The sequence below is a fragment of the Scyliorhinus torazame genome, chromosome 1, assembly GCF_047496885.1.
Source record: "Scyliorhinus torazame isolate Kashiwa2021f chromosome 1, sScyTor2.1, whole genome shotgun sequence".
Lineage (NCBI taxonomy): Eukaryota > Metazoa > Chordata > Chondrichthyes > Carcharhiniformes > Scyliorhinidae > Scyliorhinus > Scyliorhinus torazame.
This window is the reverse complement of record NC_092707.1, coordinates 237,346,217-237,368,583: the sequence shown is the minus strand read 5'-3', so window position 1 is coordinate 237,368,583 and position 22,367 is coordinate 237,346,217. Positions and strand designations below refer to the sequence as shown.

At 47.8% G+C, this 22,367-nt stretch overlaps 1 protein-coding gene across 1 annotated transcript in view; it reads right to left on the bottom strand.

The window, feature by feature from the left end:
- igf2r (insulin-like growth factor 2 receptor) overlaps positions 1 to 22,367 on the bottom strand; it is a 267,979-nt gene that overhangs the window by 1,825 nt on the left and 243,787 nt on the right. The window contains exons 46-47 of the mRNA XM_072503630.1: positions 15,127 to 15,285; positions 1,963 to 2,032 (exon numbers count right to left, since the gene is read on the bottom strand). Coding sequence (XP_072359731.1) covers positions 1,963 to 2,032; positions 15,127 to 15,285 — 229 coding nt within the window. The remainder of the gene's footprint in view (positions 1 to 1,962; positions 2,033 to 15,126; positions 15,286 to 22,367) is intronic.

Genomic DNA, 22,367 nt, shown 5'->3' with positions numbered 1-22,367 from the left:
GATGGGCAAAATGGCCTCTTTCTGCCCTGTAGGGATTCTAATACTGGTGCCAATCTGGTTTACATAAAGTTCATCCACACCCTGTTTCAACAGTTTTTCTCTTGCCCCTGAACCTCTGACTTCTAGTTTCTGAAGTGAGTCTGGAATTTGTGACATGGTGACTTAGATGATCATGTTATCACAGCAAAGGCTGACACAAGTCAAAAGATAACAATGGATTTCTGATTTAGTTGCCTGGTGGTACAGATCTGGAGGGTTGTTGAAAAAAGGCTCATACTATCAAAGCTTTCCAACTTGCACTCACCAGAACTCAAGAATGCTAAATGTAAAGGGAACAACCATTGATACTGCACAAGAAGAGTGTGCTGGTTGGTTGGCAAGAGAATCAGAGTCCACTTGCCAACTAACCAGCACTTTCTTTTCATGCAGTATAAATTGTTGCTCCCTTTACAGTCGCGAGTTGTCCTGATGAGGCAGGATTAAAGGCTTTGACAGCATGCATCTTTTTTGATCAAAATGAATGGGTTTGTGCTTAGAAAGGAAGGAAGATTAACATCAACGGTTTGTGCCTGAATCTACAATACTAGGCCAGCGGAACAAGGAAATTGGCTCAATGTAGAATTTGAGTAAGGGGGGGGTGGGGGTGCGCTGGTGAGATCAGGAGCTGGATCCTGGTTTGCTGATCCAGCTCCCGTTCTTATCCCACAAACCTGGATCAAGCTCCCAATCTCTCCCTCCCCCCCCCCCCCCCCCCCCCCCCCCCCCCCCGCAAACCTGGATCCAGCTCTCGATCTCCACCTCCCCCTCCCCCGCAAACCTGGATCCAGCACCTGATCTCCATCTGCAAATCTGAACCTGCATCCAGCTCTTGAATGCTCCCAACATTTCTATAATCTCAGCGACCATAATACTCGAGTGCCAAATCTAACTAAATTTTCTTGTTCAGTTGGGTCTAGTATTGTAGATTCTGGCCCAACCCCTTTTAGTGTTAAACGTTCTTTACTTACTTTCCAAGCATAAACTCAATATGACCTTTTTACTTGGTTACCTTGTGTGCCAGTTTTGGCTGTGAGAATATACTCACCTCAGTCAGCACACGAGTTCAAACCTCACTTTAGAAACGTGAGCTTGTCATCTAGGCCAATTTAGTGCAGTATTGAAAGAGTGCTGCAATATCAGAAGTTTAGTCTTTTGAATAAGGCACTAGGCTCTACATTATCATCTTTATTTGTTTAGCTGAACAGTAAAGGTGGACAGGGTTTTGAAGAGCAATGCTCTGATAATTATTTACCTCAACCTGAAAATCAAAAATAAAATCAGTCGATTTATATTTTCCCTGTTGGATTATGCTTTGATAAATTGCCTGCTTCTCTGGGCTGCAGAACAGTAACACACTTCAAAGTTAATGTAAAGCAAATTCCCGCGGATGCTTGAATCTGAAACCAAATGAGAAAATGCTGGAAAATCTCAGCAGCTCTGGCAGCATCTGTAGGGGGAGAAAAGAGTTAACGTTTCGAATCCAGATGACCCTTTGCCAAACTTTGGACTCGAAACGTTAGCTCTTTTCTCTCCTACAGATGCTGCCAGACCTGCTGAGATTTTCTAGCACATTCTCTTTTGGTTTCAACGTTAATATAAACCATTTAGGATATTTAGAATGCAGGAGTCAAATTCTGTCACCGAGTCTACTAAAGATAAACCAGCTTTTTCACTTTTGCATCATTTATTGTAGCCTTTACACCTCCTTACCAGAAAATTGTAGCTTTTTACCTCCTTGTCAGTTATGCTTGGTGCCTTTCTGCTTCCACTTACTAATTGGTACCTCAATATATTTCAAATATACCCCCTTAAATATCTTGGTTTCAGTGCAATGGCCAAGACTGTCTTCTATACTCACCTTAAACACATTATTTCTTCCAACTTGAGCAAAGTGTACACAGGAAATGTATAATAAAGCTTTACCTTTGTGTATTTGTATGCAACTCCAGATCCCCTCCTGCAACAACCAGTCACTTTCTGTAGAATAATTTCCCTGGAAAAATTAAGAGAATTCTTAACAAATGAGTTGTAAAGGGGGGGGGGGGGGGGGAAACAAGCCTTACATTCACGTCCGATCTTCAACACTACAAATAAAAGAACATGGCTTTATAATTATTGCAACTTGCATTCTATAGCGTCTCAGCAAAAAAAAAAAAAAAAGGTGCTTCAAAGGAGTATTACCAAATGAAATTTAAACATCATGCACATCGGGAGATATTTGTCCAAGTGACAAAGGGCATGGTTTAAGGATTGTCTTGAGTGGCAGAGAGGCAGAGGGAGGAATTTCCAAGTTTAGGCATTAGGCAACAGAAGGTATGGCCACCAATAATAGCAGGATGAAAATCAGGGATATGCAAGAGGCCAGAAATGGAAGAGCTGAGATCGGAGGGTTGCAAGGCTGATAGAGGGTACAGAGATAGGGAGGGACAAGGCTGTGGAGGAACTTACAATTCAAGGGCACAGCTTGGATCAAGAGCCAATGTGGATCAGCAGGCAGAGATGATGGGTGAGGGGCTTGGTGCAAATGAAGATACTGGGAGCAGAATTTTGGATGAGTCCAAGCTTACAAAGGGTGCAAGGTGTGAGACCAGTCAGAAGAGAATTGGAATAGTTGGGTCTCCAGGTAACAGATATGCTTGAGGTTTTAACAGTTGGTGGACTGGGGCAGTGGGTGCAGATTGACAGCGTTAAGAGTGGAAATAGGTTGCCTTGGTAATGGCAAGAACACAAAGGTGGAAGCTCAGATCAGGTCAAATAAGACAACGGTTTTGAACAATCTGCTTCAGTTTCAGAAGGCAACAGGGAGAAAGATGAAGTGACTGGCTAGGGATTTGAGTTGGGGGGAGATGCATATTAAATTTGGAGAACATTTCTGCTCATTTATTACTGGATTTTGGTCAAAAGAAGTGGCAACGAGGTCGAGCTGGTGTTGTTAATATATGTGTGGATGATTTTGCCAATGGTGTAATCACGAGAAATAGGAGGCGGCCAAGGATAGATCCTTGTGGGGACTCCGGAGATAACTATGTACAATTGATAAATTCTTTTCAGATTTTCTTACACTGCAGAATAAATCTCCTGAGCTTTAACCAGTGCCACTGGAGTCTACAACTAAGTCCAGAAGTGTACAGACTGACTTGTGATTCAAGGCTACTTTATCGACAGTAAAATTAAAGTGGAAACTCCCCTACAGAATTATGGTGAAAACCAGCACCCTGCCATGCTTTTTGGTAACCTTTAAAGAACAGTTTCCATTTACATATTTATTTGTTGCAAAATATTTCATGTATTCTTTGACGACATTACGAGTGCAGTGGACAATGCGGAACCGATGGGTGTGGGTGTATCTGGATTTCCAAAGGCATTCGACGTGTTATGGGCCAGGGTTTAGAGAACACCAAAATGTATCATGGAATTCATCTGACCCACGACTTTTAATAGATTGTGGTTATGGGGAGCACAAGGGCCTACTTCACAGGTGTGATGCAACAGAGATCTAAAGTACTTTTTAAACAAAACTATGTTTATTTATGAATCCGGTTAACACTTTATAAACCCACAGTAAACATTTTAACAACTATCAACACCAATAATCCCCACAGATACGATATTCAATAAGTAACCCTTCATAACTTTCCGAACAATATCCATAGGACCAAAAGATCCTTTTTACAGAAAGACAGCAGGGTTAAATTCTCTACAGAAGCAGGTATTACTTTGAAATCTCAAATGATTTGGTCTGTAGCTTGAAGAGTGGGATCATTATACAGCTGCTTGCTTTGCCTGCAGCTATCCAGCTCTGAAAACAAAACTAAAACACACTGTAGCTGCCTGCTCAAAAACGAAAGTGAAAGACAGCCAGCCCAGCTCCACCCACACTGACATCACTACAGCTATTTGATAAACACCCAGTTCTTAAAGGTACTCTCACATGACACAATGTGCCACGCAAAAGGCTTGCATAAGAAAAGGGTGCATGGCATTACAGTTAATGTATTAGGATGGATAGAGGATTGGTTAACTAACAGAAAGCAAAGAGTGGTGATAAATGGGTATTTTCTGTTTGGCGATCAGTGGCTAGTGGTATGCCTCAGGGATCAGTTTTGGGACCACAATTGTTTACAAAGATGATTTGGAGTTGGGGACCAATTGTAATGTGCCAAAGTCTGCAGTGGGATATAGATAGTTTAAGTGAGTGGGCAAATGGAGTACAATTTTGGTAAATGTGAGGTCATCCATTTTGGTAGGAATAACAGCAAAATAGACTATTATTTAAAATGGTAAAACATTTCAGTATGCTGTTGTGCAGAGGGACCTGGGCGTCCTTGTATATGAATCGCAAAAAGTTGGTCTGCAAATGCAGCAGATAATTAAGGCGGCAAATGGAATTTTGTCCTTCATTGCTAGAGGGATGGAGTTTAAAAGCAGCGAGGTTATGTTGCAGCTGTATAGGGTGCTGCTGAGGTCACACCTGGAGTACTGTGTACAGTTTTGGTCTTCTTACTTGAGAAAGGATGTACTGGCACTGGATGGGTGTGCAGAGGAGATTCACTAGTTTGATTCCAGAGTTGAGACGATTGGCTTACGAGGAGAGACTGAGTAGGCTAGGACTATAATCATTGGAATTTAGAAGAATGGGGGGGGGGGGGGGGGGGGGGGGGGGGGGGAGATTATGAAGGGAATAGGTAAGATAGAAGCAGAGAGGTTGTTTCCACTGGCAGTTGAAACTAGAACTAGGGGCATAGCCTCAAGGTAAAGGTGAGCAGATTTAGGACTGAGTTGAGGAGGAACTTCTTCACCCAAACGGTGGTAAATCTGTGGAATTCCCTTCCCAATGAAGCAGTTGAGGTTACCTCATTGTATTTTTTTTTTTTATAAATATTTTATTGAAAATTTTTGGTCAACCATCACAGTACATTGTGTATCCTTTACACAATAATATAACAGTATAAATAACAATCACCTGTTTTATAAACAAAGAATAAATAATATATAACAAAAACGAAAACTAAAACTAAATGGCAACTGCCTTGTCTCAGATAAACACTCTCCAAAAATATGGTTTAACAATCCAATATACAATTATTTATAGCAACGACCTATACATATTATACATATATATTAACAACCCTGAGAGTCCTTCTGGTTCCTCCCCCCCCCCCCTCCCCCACTCCCCCCTGGGCTGCTGCTGCTACCTTCTTCTTTTCCAATCCCTCTATCTTTCTGTGAGGTATTCGACGAACGGTTGCCACCGCCTGGTGAACCCTTGAGCCGATCCCCTTAGGACGAACTTAATCCGTTCCAGCTTTATAAACCCTGCCATGTCATTTATCCAGGTCTCCACCCCCGGGGGCTTGGCTTCCTTCCACATCAACAGTATCCTGCGCCGGGCGACTAGGGACGCAAAGGCCAAAACATAGGCCTCTCTCGCCTCCTGTACTCCCGGCTCTTGTGCAACCCCAAATATAGCCAACCCCCAGCTTGGTTCGACCTGGACCCCCACTACTTTCGAAAGCACCTTTGTCACCCCCATCCAGAACCCCTGTAGTGCCGGACATGACCAGAACATGTGGGTGTGATTCGCTGGGCTTCTCGAGCATCTCGCACACCTATCCTCTACCCCCAAAAATTTACTGAGCCGTGCTCCAGTCATATGCGCCCTGTGTAACACCATAAATTGAATCAGGCTTAGCCTGGCACACGAGGACGATGAGTTTACCCTACTTAGGGCATCCGCCCACAGCCCCTCCTCAATCTCCTCCCCCAGCTCTTCTTCCCATTTCCCTTTCAGCTCATCTACCATAATCTCCCCCTCGTCCCTCATTTCCCTATATATATCTGACACCTTACCGTCCCCCCACCCATGTCTTTGGGATCACTCTGTCCTGCACCTCATGCGTCGGGAGCTGCGGGAATTCCCTCACCTGTTGCCTCGCAAAAGCCCTCAATTGCATATACCGGAATGCATTCCCTTGGGGCAACCCATATTTCTCGGTCTGCGCTCCCAGACTTGCGAACTTCCCATCCACAAACAGATCTTTCAGTTGCGTTACTCCTGCTCTTTGCCATATTCCAAATCCCCCATCCATTCTCCCCGGGGCAAACCTATGGTTATTTCTTATCGGGGACCCCACCAAGGCTCCAGTCTTTCCCCTATGCCGTCTCCACTGTCCCCAAATTTTCAAAGTCGCCACCACCACCGGGCCTGTGGTGTATTTCTTCGGTGAGAACGGCAATGGGGCCGTCACCATAGCTTGTAGGCTAGTCCCCCTACAGGACGCATTCTCCAATCTCTTCCACGCCGCTCCCTCCTCTTCTCCCATCCACTTACTCACCATTGAGATATTGGCAGCCCAGTAGTACTCACTTAGGCTCGGTAATGCCAGCCCCCCCTATCCCTACTACGCTGTAAGAATCCCTTCCTCACTCTCGGGGTCTTCCGGCCCACACAAAACTCATGATACTCTTTTCGATCCTTTTGAAAAAAAACCTTCGTGATCACCACCGGGAGGCACTGAAACACAAAGAGGAATCTCGGGAGGACTACCATTTTAACCGCCTGCACCCTCCCTGCCAGGGACAGGGATACCATGTCCCATCTCTTGAAGTCCTCCTCCATTTGTTCCACCAATCGCGTTAAATTTAACCTATGCAATGTACCCCAATTCTTGGCTATCTGGATCCCCAAGTAACGAAAGTCCCTTGTTACCTTCCTCAGCGGAAAGTCCTCTATTTCTCTGCTCTGCTCCCCTGGATGCACCACAAACAACTCACTTTTCCCCATGTTCAGTTTATATCCTGAGAATTCTCCAAACTCCCGAAGTGTCCGCATTATCTCTGGCATCCCCTCCGCCGGGTCCGCTACATATAACAACAAATCATCCGCATATAGAGATACCCGGTGTTCTTCTCCTCCTCTAAGTACTCCCCTCCACTTCTTGGAACCCCTCAATGCTATTGCCAGGGGCTCAATCGCCAGTGCAAACAATAATGGGGATAGAGGGCATTCCCTGCCTTGTCCCTCTATGGAGCCGAAGTATGCAGATCCCCGTCCATTCGTGACCACACTCGCCACTGGGGCCCTATACAACAGCTGCACCCATCCAACATACTCATCTCCAAAACCAAATCTCCTCAGCACCTCCCACAGATAATCCCACTCCACTCTATCAAATGCTTTCTCGGCATCCATCGCCACCACTATCTCCGCTTCCCCCTCTGGTGGGGGCATCATCATTACCCCTAGCAGCCTCCGTATATTCGTATTCAGCTGTCTCCCCTTCACAAACCCAGTTTGGTCCTCATGGACCACCCTCGGGACACAATCCTCTATCCTCATTGCCATTACCTTGGCCAGAATCTTAGCGCCTACATTTAGGAGGGAAATAGGTCTGTAGGACACGCATTGCAGCGGGTCCTTTTCCATCTTTAGGAGAAGCGATATCGTTGCCTCTGACATAGTCGGGGGCAGCTGTCCCCTCATTAAAGGTCCTCATCAATAGCGGGGCGAGCAAGTCCACATATTTCCTGTAAAATTCAACTGGGAATCCATCCGGTCCCGGAGCCTTCCCCGCCTGCATGCTCCTAATTCCTTTCACTACTTCCTCTATTTCAATCTGTGCTCCCAGTCCCACCCTTTCCTGCTCCTCCACCTTGGGAAATTCCAGCCGGTCCAGACAGCCCATCATTCTCTCCCTCCCATCCGGGGGTTGAGCTTCGTATAATTTTTTATAAAATGCCTTGAACACTCCATTCACTCTCTCCGCTCCCCGCTCCATCTCTCCTTCCTCATCCCTCACTCCCCCTACTTCCCTCGCTGCTCCCCTTTTCCTCAATTGGTGGGCCAGCAACCTGCTCGCCTTCTCCCCATATTCGTACTGTACACCCTGTGCCTTCCTCCACTGTGCCTCTGCAGTACCCGTTGTCAGCAACTCAAATTCTACGTGTAGCCTTTGCCTTTCCCTGTACAGTCCCTCCTCCGGTGCCTCTGCATATTGCCTGTCCACCCTCAGAAGTTCTTGCAGCAACCGCTCCCGTTCCCTACTCTCCTGCTTTCCTTTATGTGCCCTGATTGATATCAGCTCCCCTCTAACCACTGCCTTCAGCGGCTCCCAGACCACTCCCACCTGGACCTCCCCATTATCATTGAGTTCCAAGTACTTTTCAATGCACCCCCTCACCCTTAGACACACCCCCTCATCTGCCATTAGTCCCATGTCCATTCTCCAGGGTGGGCGCCCTTCTGTTTCCTCCCCTATCTCCAAGTCCACCCAATGTGGAGCGTGATCCGAAATGGCTATAGCCGTATACTCCGTTCCCCTCACCTTCGGGATCAACGCCCTTCCCAAAACAAAAAAGTCTATTCGCGAATAGACTTTGTGGACATAGGAGAAAAACGAAAACTCCTTACTCCTAGGTCTGCTAAATCTCCACGGGTCTACTCCTCCAATCTGCTCCATAAAATCTTTAAGCACCTTGGCTGCTGCCGGCCTCCTTCCAGTCCTGGACCTCGACCTGTCCAGCCCTGGTTCCAACACCGTATTGAAATCTCCCCCCATTACCAACTTTCCCACCTCTAGGTCCGGGATGCGCCCTAGCATACGCCTCATAAAATTGGCATCATCCCAGTTAGGGGCATATACGTTTACCAAAACCACCGTCTCCCCCACGTGATTAGCCGGGTTGGGGGGCTTTTTACCCCCCCCCCCCCCTTGTCGATTAGCCATCCCCTTTTTCCAGCTCCTCACCCGGTTCCCACGCAGCTGTGTCCCCCCCCCAGGCGGTGCCCCCCCGCCCATCCCACCCCATGCCAGCTCCCCCCTCTCCCCAGCGGCAGCAGCCCAATAATTCCCCCCTCCCACCTCCCCCCGCTAGATCCCCCACTAGCGTAGTTACACCCCCCATGTTGCTCCCAGAAGTCAGCAAGCTCTGGCCGACCTCGGCTTGCCCCCTTGACCTCGGCTCGCATCGTGCGACGCCCCCTCCTTCCTGCTTCCCTATTCCCGCCATGATTATCTTAGCGCGGGAACCGAGCCCGCGCTTCCCCCTTGGCCCCGCCCCCAATGGCCAACGCCCCATCTCCTCCACCTCCTTTCCTCTCCCCACCAACTCCTGTGGAAGAAAGAAAAGTTACCACATCGCTGGATTAATAACATAAAACTCCTCTTTCCCCCCTTTTTACCCCCGTCTTCGCCCCCCCATACTCGCCCCACCACTTTGTTTCAAACGTTCTTTTTTTAATAACCCGCTCATTCCAATTTTTCTTCCACGATAAAAGTCCACGCCTCATCCGCCGTCTCAAAGTAGTGGTGCCTCCCTTGATATGTGACCCACAGTCTTGCCGGTTGCAGCATTCCGAATTTTATCTTCTTTTTGTGAAGCACCGCCTTGGCCCGATTAAAGCTCGCCCTCCTTCTCGCCACCTCCGCACTCCAGTCTTGGTATACGCGGATCACCGCGTTCTCCCACCTACTGCTCCGAGTTTTCTTTGCCCATCTAAGGACCATCTCTTTGTCCTTAAAACGGAGGAATCTCACCACTATGGCTCTAGGAGTTTCTCCTGCTCTCGGTCCTCGCGCCATCACTCGGTATGCTCCCTCCACCTCCAGCGGACCCGCCGGGGCCTCCGCTCCCATTAACGAGTGCAGCATCGTGCTCACATATGCCCCAACGTCCTCTCCCTCCGCACCTTCAGGAAGACCAAGAATCCTTAGGTTGTTCCTCCTTGCTTTGTTCTCCAGCGCCTCCAGCCTTTCCACACATTGTTTATGGTGTGCCTCGTGCATCTCCGTCTTCACCACCAGGCCCTGTATGTCGTCCTCATTCTCGGCAGCCTTTGCCTTCACGACCCGAAGCTCCCGCTCCTGGGTATTTTGCTCCTCCTTTAGCCCTTCGATCGCCTGTAATATCGGGGCCAACAGCTCCTTCTTCATTTCCTTTTTAAGCTCTTCCACGCAGCGTTTCAAAAACTCGTGTTGTTCAGGGCCCCATATTAAACGGCCACCTTCCGACGCCATCTTGGTTTTTGCTTGCCTTCCTTGCCGCTGCTCTAAAGGATCCACCGCAATCCGGCCACCTTCCTCCTTTTTTCATCCGTATCCAGGGGGGATTCCCTTCTGGTTCACCGCACAGTACTTTTAGCCGTTAAAATTGCCGTTGGGGCTCTTATTAAGAGCCCAAAAGTCCGTTCCACAGGGAGCTGCCGAAACGTGCGACTCAGCTGGTCATCGCTGCACCCGGAAGTCTCATTGGATGTTTTTAAGGCAAAGATAGATAGATTTTTGAACGGTAAAATAATTAAGGGTTATAGTGAGTGGACGGGTAAGTGGAGCTGAGTCCACAAGATGATCAACCATGATCCTATTGAATGGCAGAGCAGGCTTGAGGGGCCAGATGGTCTACTCCTGTTCCTAGTTCTTAAGTTCTTACTAATGGCATAGTGGAAACATTCGCCTTGTTATATTTCCCTTCCTTGTTTTGGATTAGTTTTGGATTATGAGTTTTCACATTAAATGTGCATGTTTAAACATGCAAGGTGACAAGTGCAGAACACACCAACATATTTTTAAAAAATCACTTGACAACAATCCAAAATTAGCTTTTATGTGTCTATAATCTTCACCAGGTATCAGTTGTCTAGATTGTATACTGACTATTCTTACAGAATCATATAGTCATGCCTCAACACCCAAAACCCAGTAATCACATAATGTTACTTATTTCCTATTAAGTTACTGAAAAACAAGGCAGAAATGGTTCAAATCTAAGATTACAATACAAAATGGACAAAGTCAAATTGTCAGGATAGAGAAGTCTAATAAGTTAAAACAACTGGATAGAGTAACAAGAGGAAAATGGGCAAGGAAAAGTAGCAAAGTTAATCAATGAAAGAAAATCAAGGAACAGATTGACCCTTTTGAAATGCTGGAATAGGTTACAAACAAGAACTACTATAGCAGGTATTTTACACTTAGATTTGTGAAGGCAAAGGTTTGTCCACACTTTGGTTAATCAGTAAAATAGAAGTGACATTGCAGTGGTATTAGCTTATTGTAAATGGATTTAATGAACAGCATTGCAAGATCCAATTCAACTTATTGAAGAAATGGGGGAATCCTGTCTGGGACTCTGCTCGACTCAAATGTTAGTCACATTTTCAAATGGAATTAGATCAGGTCAAGGGGATAATTCAGCCTTATTATTGGGAAGCCAATGGAGTGGACAGGGAATTAATTATAATGTATGTGAATAGGAGTATAATTATTAATAAGGGGTCAATAGGAGCCACTCTGTCCTTTATGCTTTTCATTAAATTTTGGAGGATATTAAATTTGAAGATACTGCTAACCCTTTCACATTTCTGTCAGGGGATCAGTAGATTGTAAGCATTTTTCCACAATTAAATGGGTTTATAAACATTCAATAACATTTAAATGTAGAGAAATAACATTATCCGCATAAGGCCATGTTATGTCGGCATCCATTGTCAAGTTGGCAAGTCATGTTGCAGCCGCATGGAAACTTAGTTTGGCCACACTTGGAGTATAGTGTTCAATTCTGGTCGCCACACTACCAGAAGGATGTGGAGGCTTTAGAGAGGGTGCAGAAGAGATTTACCAGGATGTTGCCTGGTATGGAGGGCATTAGCTATGAGGAGCAGTTGAATAAACTTGGTTTGTTCTCACTGGAACGACGGAGGTGGAGGGGGCGACGTGATAGAGGTCTACAAAATTATGAGGGGCATAGACAGAGTGGATAGTCAGAGGCTTTTCCCCAGGGCAGAGGGGTCAATTACTAGGGGGCATAGGTTTAAGGTGCGAGGGGCAAGGTTTAGAGGAGATGTACGAAGCAAGTGTTTTTTACACCGAGGGTAGTGGGTGCCTGGAACTCGCTGCCGGAGGAGGTGGTGGAAGCAGGGACGATAGTGACATTTAAGGGGCATCTTGACAAATACATGAATAGGATGGGAATAGAGGGATACGGACCCAGGAAGTGTAGAAGACTTTAGTTTAGACGGGCAGCATGGTCGGCGCGGGCTTGGAGGGCCGAAGGGCCTGTTCCTGTGCTGTACTTTTGTTTGTCCTTTGTTCCATTAGAAGTAAAAGAGGAAAGCGACTTTGATCAAGTCAAAGGTCAGTAATAGATGCTTTCTACAATACAAAGTAGTTATTGAGTAATCAAGTGGGTCTAATAAACCTCAATTGAGTAATTACGTACAAAAAGCAGTGTATATTATTTGAGACTTCACTCTAAATTTGTCCCCATTTTCATGCCCATATGGGCTGAGCATTCAATTTCAAGGAAAGTGCAGTGAAATTAATTACCTCAACATATTTCTTGTGACATGTTGAGAGAGTTGGTGTTGGGATCACTTTGGAAAATGTAGGTTCAGAGAATGAATGATTGAGGTTTAAGTTATAAAAGGACTGACTATAGTTGATTTGAATAAATACTCATATGAAAAGCTATGATTGGATTTGAGGACTTGTAGCTGAGAATCAAGTTGGATAACAGAAAGTATATTTATTTCAAGTATTGTCAAACACTAGTATTTCGCGTGCGTGGATATCCCTGTCTACGGCAAAGATTATCTGCAAGTTTGAATGGGGAGCCTTACATCAAATCAGGGATGGACAGCGAGAGGGAGGGGGGTGGATGAAATATCTAACTATGAGTTATGGATAGTCATGGTCATCTGCACTTAATGGAAAATGAATTTTCCTGGCCCTCCTGAAATTTGTCATTTCCCCCCCTCCCTCACCATTTCTTGCTGAATAGTTAAGGAGATTAGGAGCTGGGTTTAAAAAAAAATTGTTCTTGGGATGTGGACGGTGCTAGCTAGGCCAGCTCTAATTGCCCTTTTACCAAGTGGCTTTGCTAGGCCATTTCTGTGGGGGACAGTTAAGAGTCAACCACATCGCTGTGTGGGTTTGGAGACGCATATAGGCCAGACCGGGTAAGGACGGCAGATTTCCTTCCCTGAAGGACATTAGTGAACCAGGTAGGTTTTTACGATAATTGGCAATGGTTTCATGGTCATCATTAGGTAATTTGAACATTTCTGAATTCTCCCCGTGTACCCGAACAGGCACCGGAATGTGGCGACTCAGGGCTTTTCACAGTAACTTCATTGCATTGTTAATGTAAGCCTACTTGTGACAATAAAGATTATTATTAGACTATTAATTCCAAATTTTTTTTTTTTTAATATAAACATTTTATTGAGGTATTTATGGTTTTATAACAGTAACAGAAGAAACAGTGTAAATACAATTATAAACATAGTGCAAAAGCCATCTTCCTCTCTCACAGGTCCCACCTTTTCTAGCCTCCTATTCTACACTAAACTACACCCCTCCCTCCCCCACTGCTGACGGTTAATTCTCCCTAAATTAGACGACGTACAGCTGCCACCTCCGGGCGAAAGCTCACATTGACCCTCAAGGCAAACTTGATTTTCTCCAAACAGAGAAAGCTAGCCATGTCAGATAGCCAGGTCTCCGACTTTGGGGGCTTCGAGTCCCTCCATGCTAATAATATCAGTCTCCGGGCTACCAGGGAAGCAAAGGCCAGAACGTCTGCCTCTTTCTCCTCCTGGATTCCGTGGTCTTCCGACACTCTGAAAATCGCCACCTTTGGACTCGGTGCCACCCTTGTTTTCAATACTTTGGACATGACCTCCGCAAACCCCTGCCAGAATCCCCTAAGCTTCGGGCATGCCCAGAACATATGGACATGGTTCGCTGGTCCTCCCGCACATCTTGTGCACCTGTCTTCCAGCCCAAAGAACCTGCTCATCCGGGCCACTGTCATGTGAGCCCGGTGAACGACCTTAAACTGTATCTGGCTGAGCCTGGCACATGTAATTGATGCGTTGACTTTATTCAACACATCCACCCAGAGACCATCCTCCAACTCTCCTCCCAACTCCTCTTCCCATGTGTGTTTCAGCTCCTTGTCTGAGTTTCCTCTGACCCCATACGCTCCTTATAAATGTCCGAAACCCTCCCTTCTCCCACCCACACTCTGGAAACTACCCTGTCCTGTGTCCCCCTTGGTGGTAGGAGTGGGACGGTTGAGACCTGTCTTCGTAGGAAGTCTCGCGCCTGCAGGTACCTAAATTCAGTCCCTCCCGCCTGTTCAAATTTCAACTCCAGTTCCCTCAAGCTGGGAAAGCTGCACTCTATAAACATATCGCCCATCCTCGCTATTCCTGCTCTCTGCCATCTCCGGAACCCTCCACCTAGCCTCCCCGGGGCAAATCGGTGATTAATGTAAATTGGGGACCAGACTGATGCTCCCTCTGCTCCCACATGCCCACCTCGGGGCTGGTGGAGTAGCATGCTGGCGGGAACGGCAGAGGCGCCGTTTCCAATGGCCCCAGACTAGTGCCCTTACAAGATGCCGCCTCTATTCGCTCCCCCCACCCACTTCCTAATCATGGATATATTCGCCACCCAGTAATAATTACTAAAGTTTGGGAGTGCCAGCCCGCCCTCCCTCGGCTGCGCTCCAACATCCCCTTTTTAACTCACGGGGTCTTCCCCGCCCATACAAAGCCCGAGATCACCTTCTTGACCCATTTAAAAAAGGAACAAGGAATAAAGATGGGGAGACACTGAAACACAAACAGGATTCTCAGGAGAACTGTCATTTTCACTGTCTGTACCCTCCCAGCCAGATTAAGCTTGTGTAGCCGTTCGCATTCCCGCGCCACCTGGATGCCTAGGTACCGGAAGCTTCACCCTACCACTCTAAAACGGCAGCTCCCTAACTCCAAATTTTTATTGAATTCAAATTTTACCATCTGCCATGGTGGAATTCGAACACTGGACCCCAGAGCATTACGCTCGGTCTCCTGGATTACTAATCCAGTGATAATACCACTATGCCACCACCTTCCCATCGTGCTCCATGTTGCACTGTCCAGGGCGAGCACTAATAAGGCCAACTGCATTTATTCTCTCTTCCAATCCATTCAGAAGTTAAGCAGGTAGGGAGGGAGTGAGGGTGCAGTGTTCCAGTTAAGTGTTTGCATTTAAAAATTTTGAATAAAATCCAACAACTTCATCACTATTTTATTCATACCTTCTTTCCTGCTTGTAAAGTAATAAAACGAGTAGGCACACAGTCAGCACCACCAAAAGCACACTGAGAACTGCCCCCACAGCTCGGCTTCTTCCAGACAAACCCATGGCATCGCTTCCACTCTGTGACTTATCATCTGGAATCACAGAATTGACAGACCTGCATAGGTAGGAAGAGAAATGAGTTAGGCAGTTCACACTGAGGACTTTTCTTTGGTGCATCCAATTGTTAAAGCTCCTTGCCTGCACTTCCTCTCCACGTCTGCATTATAAAGTTTTCTTGATGAACAAATACTTCTGCAAACTGCAACAGCCTTGGAGCAAGTACTTTATCTTGTACTTCAGCCTTTTCAATTCTGGAGTACATCAGCAGTAGGTTCAAAGTGCACAAAACACACTTGTATTCATGCAGCACTTTACATGGGCTCAAAATATTCCAAGCACTTCACTCAATGAAGTACTTCTCCAGAGTACTCCCTGTTCTCACACATGAAATGCAGAACCAATCTGTATATCGCAGGGTTCCACAAACAGCAATGTGAAACTGACCAGGTAATCATCTTAGCGAGTGAAGTTAGTTGAGGGAGAAATATTGGCCAAGTCTCCAGGGAGAACTGCAGTGCTGGTTTCAAATAGTAGCACGAGATCGCTCGAGTCCACTTTAGAAGGCAGGCATGCCTTCGATTTAACATCTCATCTGAAAGATGGCACCTCCAATAATAGAGCACTCACTCCCTTAGCACTGCACTGGAATGCCAGTCTGGATATGCGGTGGAGTTTCTGGAGTGGACTTCCGGTGTTGACCATGGGGTGGGTGGTCTCACACAGGGCGGCTCCTGTTTGAAGGCACAAAAAAATAGCTCTTTTTACCCGATACTGGGTGGAACTTTGATGAAAAGGCGTAGAATGTTGGAGGATTAGTTTCCCCCAGGAATGGCATGTCTGCTGGTCACCAAACCCAGCAGAAAACAGTGAGAGATTTGGCTGAAAAGTTGGAACAGATGTGTGCTGCAGCAACAGCCAGTTAAACATGCAGGTGGGGAAGGGCTGATGCAAGCTGGAAGGCCCCAGATGGAGGAGCTGATGGCTTTTATTAAGGCGGAATTCCATCAGCAGAGGAAAGTAACACGTGAGGATCGTGCAAAGGATATTGAAGAAGTGGTGGCATCCCTGAACAGGACTTTGGAACGGGTGGAGAGGTGTTTGGAGGTGCAGGGGTCATAGATTCGGGAGATCGAATGAGTGATCTCGGACCACAGCGATCATGTGGTAACACTGGAGACACAGGTGGGGCTCCTAGGAGACCTTTGTAAAACGTTGAAGGCGAAGGTGGAGGAGCAGGAGAATACCTCAAGAAAGCAGAACCTGCGAATAGTAGGCCTGCCTGAAGGAGTGGAAGGTGTTAGTGCCACGAGGTACGTCTCGAAGGGGTGTACCTAGGGTAGGGTGCTCTTTCCAAGAGCCGGTGCAGACTCGATGGGACGAATGGCCTCCTTCTGCACTGTAAATTCTATGTAATCTATGCTGGCAAGGCAGGTGACAGAAGGGGTGCTAGATAAGGCACCTGAAGTGGGCCGAGCACACAGGTCCCTGAGGCAGAAGCAGAGAGCTGGGGAGCCGCTGCGGGCGTTGATCGGGAGGCTCTAGAAAGTTGTGGAGAAAGAAAATATTCTGCGATGGGCCATGTAGAAGCGTCCCTGCGACTGGGAGGGGAATTGCATCCAAATTCATCAGGACATTGGAGCAGAGTTGGCGAAGCGACGGGCAAGCTTCAACAAGGCCAAGATGTGGCTGTACCGTGGCAGATCAGGTTTGCGGTGCTCTACCCGGCAAAATTATGGGTGCTGTTTGGAGGCTAGGAATATTACTTCGAGACCCCAGAAGTGGCCGAAGACTTCATTAAGGAGCATAAACTGGAGGAAAACTGAGTGGACAATGTTTGGGAACCGTGGTGCTGGCACTTTGTAATGGTTAGGAGCATGTTTGAAGTGGGGGTAGGGAGTGGGGAATGTTCATCTTTTTTTTGGGGGGTGGGGGGGGGGGTCTGCTGTTGGTATTGTAAGGGGTGAACATTTTATGTGGGGATGGATGTTCCCTTCCCCCCCTCCTGTTTTCTGGAACTGTTCGTGTTTAACATTTGTTTGTTTGCTTTTGGAGAAGGCTGCCTGGAGTTCAGGAGCAGTCTTTGTTTGTGTGGGAGAGGGCAAGGTCAACAGGGAGCCTTCCTCCTTGAGCTGAGGAGTGGGGGGCTGGGGGGGGGGGGGGGGGGGGGGGGGGAGAGGAGGTCATTGGTAAGTGTCTTTGGGCAGGGCTGCTACGCTAGCAGGTTATGCTGGTGAACGGAAGTGAGGTGGTGGGGGAGAAGGCCGAGGGGGGTGGCCAGGAAGAGGTTGTTGCGACGTACAGGGGGTAAAAGATGACATGGTCATGGACAGAGAAAGGGGCCATCTGGGATGGGCTAGGTATAGGGTGGAATTAAAGGGACGGGAGTTAAGTGGGGACGATGACGGACGGTAGAGGGGACTGGAGGCACCAGCCTCCAGTAAGGCTGCTAGCGTGGAACGTCCAGGGACTGAATGGGCCGGTTAAGAGGTTCGTGCACCTCAGGAGCTTGAAAGCTGGGGTGGTCGTTCTGCAGGAGATGCATCTGGAAGGTGAAGGGCCAGGTTAGGTTAAGGAAGGAGTGGGTTGGGCAGGTTTTTCCACTCGGGGTTTGAGTCGAAATCGAGGGGAGTGGCGATTTTAATGAGCAAAAAAATGGGATTTGTGAATGCGAAGGTGGTGAGGGATCCAGGTGGGAGATATGTGATTGTGAGTGGGGCATTGGAAGGGGTACCGGTGGAGTTGGTAAATGTGTATGCCCCAAATTGGGTGATTTGGGTTTTCTGGGAGGGTTGCTGGCAGCGATCCCGGATTTGGCTACGCAGCAGTTGATCATGGAAGGAGATTTTAACCATGTCCTGGAGCAGAGGGTGGATAGGTCGAGCCCCAGGTCGATGGGTAGGGTACGAATTGCGAGGGAGCTGGGGGGGGGGGGGGGGTTTATGGAGAGGATGGGTATGGTAGACCCATGGCGTTTTCAGAACCCTGGGGGAAGGGAGCATCCTTCTTTTCACATGTCCATAAGGTGTATTTGAGGATTAACTACTTTGTAGTGAGTCGGGAGATTTTGGTTGGGGTGCAGGGGGCAGAGTATGCCGAGATCGTTATCGCGGACCATGCACCCCATTGGCTGGAGAATCGGTTCAGATCGGGACAAGAGCAGAGTGTAGGTTTGACTTGGGGCTGTTGGCGGATGGAGGTTTTTGTGATAAGGTGCGGGTGGCAATTAAGGAGTATGTGGAGTTGAATCAGAATGGGAGGTGTCGGCGTACATTTTGTGGGAAGCACGGAGTGCAGTGGTCCGGGGGAAATTATTTTGTTCAAGGCTCGTGCGGATAGGGAAAGGAGGGAAGAACATGATTGTCTCATGAGAAAGATAGTGGCAATGGACAGGGAATATTAGAGGGTGGCCACCGTGGAAGGATTGGCGAGCAGGAAAAAGTTGCAGGGGCAATCTGACAGGCTGACAATGTGGAGGGCGGTAGGGCAACTGCGTAGGGCAAGGGGGATGCAATATGAGTATGGGGAGAAGGCGAGCCGCGTGCTGGTGCACCAGCTGCGGAGGTAGGCTGCGTCCAGGGAAATATTGAAGATACGGACTGGGGCTGGGGATGTGGTGTTGGAGCCAGGGAAGATAAATGAGGCACTTAGGGAGCACTACTAGAGACTTTATGAGGTGGACGTGGGGGGAGAGGAGGGGGACATGGGGCAGTTTCTGGACAAGCTGGAATTTCCACAGGTGGTGGAAGCAAAGAGGCAGGTGTTGGAGGAGCCCTTGGGGCTGAGGGAGGTGCTGGATAGTATCAGGGGTATGAAATCAGGGAAGGCCCTTGGCCGGATGGGTACCCGGTGGAATTTTATAAGGAATTTGCAACGGACCTGGCACCACATCTGTTAGGGGAGTTTAATGAAGCACTGGAGAAGGGGCAGTTGCCGGAGATGATGGCAGTAATCACACTAATCCCCAAAAAGGTGAAGGACTGGGCGGAATGTGGGTCGTGTAGGCCAATATCACTATTGAACACAGATTTGAAAGTATTGGCCAAGTTGTTGGCAGGGAGAATGGAGAAGTGTGAGGGTTCTGCAACCATGAGTGGTTGCAGAAGATCGAACAGGCTTTGTGGGGTGTATTATAAGACGGCTGTTGAATGTGGTGATAAATCCGTCGGGGGCTCTGGTACCGGAGGTGGTGGTCTCCATGAACACGGAGAAGGTATTTGATCAGGTGGAGTGGCGGTACTTGTTTGAGGTTTTGGGAAGGTTTAGGTTTGGGCTGAGATGTGTGGCATGGGTACGGTTGCTGTTTGTGGTGGCGAGGGAGAGGAAGAATGATATGAGCTCACAAAGCTTTGACTTACACAGGGGTATGAGGCAGGGGTGCCTACTGTCGGCGTTGCTGTTTGCACTGGCCATAGAGCCGTTGGCAATGGCTCTCAGGGGGTTGGTGGAGTGGCAGGGGAGTATGAGGAGACAGAGGGAACATCGGGTGTCACTATGCCGATGACCTCTTGCTGTATGTTTCGGATCCGTTGGAGAGTATGGGAAGGATCATGGGCCTGCTGGGGAGATTTGGAGGGTTCTCGCGGTATAAACTGAATGTAGGGAAAAGCGAGGTATTCCCGGTGAATGAGCTGGCACAGCGGGCTAATTTAGGGGGGGGAGAATGCCATTTACAGTAGCGAGGGATAGGTTTAGGTATTTCGGGATTCAGGTAGCGAGGGAATGGACGGGGCTCCGTAAGTCGAACTTAACCAAGCTGGACGATGCTGCCAGGAATGAGCTTAAGAGGTGAGATGCACTGCACTTAATGTTGGCGGGTAGGGTCCAAGTGATGAAAATAAATATTCTGCTGAGGTTGTTGTTTATCTTCCAGGCTCTCCCGATCTTTATACCAACATCTTTTTTCAGAAAGTAGACACGATATTTCGGACATTGTATGGGCGGGGAAGGTGCCGAGGGTGGGGAGGACCCTGCTACAGAGGCAGAGGTAGTAGCGGGGGTTGATGTTGCCGAACTTGCTTCATTATTATTGGGCGGCGAATGTGGACAAGGTGCGGCGATGGTGGGCAGGTGAAGGGGTAGAGTGGGTTAGGATGGAGGAGGAATCTTGTAAAGGGTCTAGTGTGAGGGCTATGGTGACGGCAGTGTTGCCAATGGCTCCAAGTAGGTATTCAGGGAACCCGGTGGTGCAGTACACGGTGAAGATATGGAATCAGCTGAGGTGGCATTTTAGGGTGGAAGGGATGTCGGTACTAACGCCGCTGTGTGAGAATCATAGGTTTGAGCCGGGGGAGATGGAGAGTGTATACAGGAGGTGGAGGGAAGTGGGGCTGGTCAAGGCGAGGGATCTGTATTTGGAGGAAGAATTCACCAGTCTGGTGGAGCTAAGTGAGAGGGTAGAGCTGCCGAGGGGGAGCACGGTAGCATGGTGGTTAGCACAATTGCTTTACAGCTCCAGGGTCCAAGGTTCGATTCCCGGCTTGGGTCACTGTCTGTGCGGAGTCTGCACATCCTCCCCGTGTGTGCGTGGGTTTCCTCCGGGTGCTCCGGTTTCCTCCGGGTGCTCCGGTTTCCTCCCATAGTCCAAAGATGTGCAGGTTAGGTGGATTGGCCATGCTAAATTACCCTTAGCGTCCAAAATTGTCCTTAGTGTTGGGTGGGGTTACTGGGTTATGGGGATATGGTGGAGGTGTGGGCTTGGGTAGGGTGTTCTTTCAAAGAGCCGGTGCAGACTCGATGGGCCGAATGGCCTCCTTCTGCACTGTAAATTCTATGAAATTCTATGAGTTCAGGTATCTGCAGATTAGGGACTTTGCGCGAAAGGTCTGGAGGGGATTCCCTAGGTTGCCAGGATACACCCTGTTGGAGTGACTGCTGCTTCCGGATGTGGAAGGGGTGGGAAGAATTGGGTATCTATTCACAAGTGGCTGGGGGAGCAGGGAGGCGATTGGGTGGTGAAGATCAAGGAGAAATGGGAAGTGGAGTTGGGAGGGGAGCTCAATTGGAGAGTATGGAGTGAGGCAATGCGAAGGGTAAATGGGACCTCCGCTTGTGCAAGGATGAGCCTGATACAGTTTAAGGTGGTGCATATGACTCAGGCGAGAATGAGTGGGTTCTTTCAGGGGGTAACAGATGAGTGTGAAAGGTGTGGCGTTTATTCACTTAAACCTGTTTTAATACATGTTTCATAGATTTCATAGAATTTACAGTGCAGGAGGCCATTCGGCCCATCGAGTCTGCACCGGCTCTTGGAAAGAGCACCCTCCCCAAGGTCAACACCGCCACCCTATCCCCACAACCCAGTAACCCCACCCAACACTAAGGGCAATTTTGGACACTAAGGGCAATTTATCATGGCCAATCCACCTAACCTGCACATCTTTGGACTGTGGGAGGAAACCGGAGCACCCGGAGGAAACCCACACACACACGGGGAGGATGTGCAGACTCCGCACAGACAGTGACCCAAGCCGGAATCGAACCTGGGACCCTGGAGCTGTGAAGCAATTGTGCTATCCACAAGGCTACCGTGCTGCCCCAGTTTGTAATAAAATAACTTTTAAAAAGTCTCTGGAGTGGGAATTGAGCCAACAATCTTCTGATTCAGAGTGCTGCACACAACAACACTATGAAGATCTTAAACAAATTGATAATTTCCCCTGGAAAGCAAAGAATTTCATTCTTACACTTTCATATTTTGCATTGTGCTGGTATTGTTTACAATGTAGACATTGTGGTATATAACTTGGTGGCTCAACACAACATCAATCACGTGGTTATGAAGCCTTCATTTGTGAAAATGTATCTTTCCTTCGGGCCGAAGCATGGAATGTGGAAGGCCATTATCTCAATGTCCTCCTTTTATCCCCACTATGGACTCTACCCATTTATTTAATCATTCGCGTATGAGCTTTACGATGTTTCTTCTGAAGTAGTATTCACAGATAACCTTAGAAACAGTCAGCCATTTTAAGGGCTAAATTTGTACTTAATAGGCTGTTGAATTTAGAAATGTTAGTTTGCACAAAGGAATTTTTTTTTTTTTTTTACAAGCGGGAATCTCCATTTCTCCAACATGATCTGGACTTCTGACTTGTTCGTGCTTTTTATCTACCCACCTCAGTTATTCTACAGGTCAGT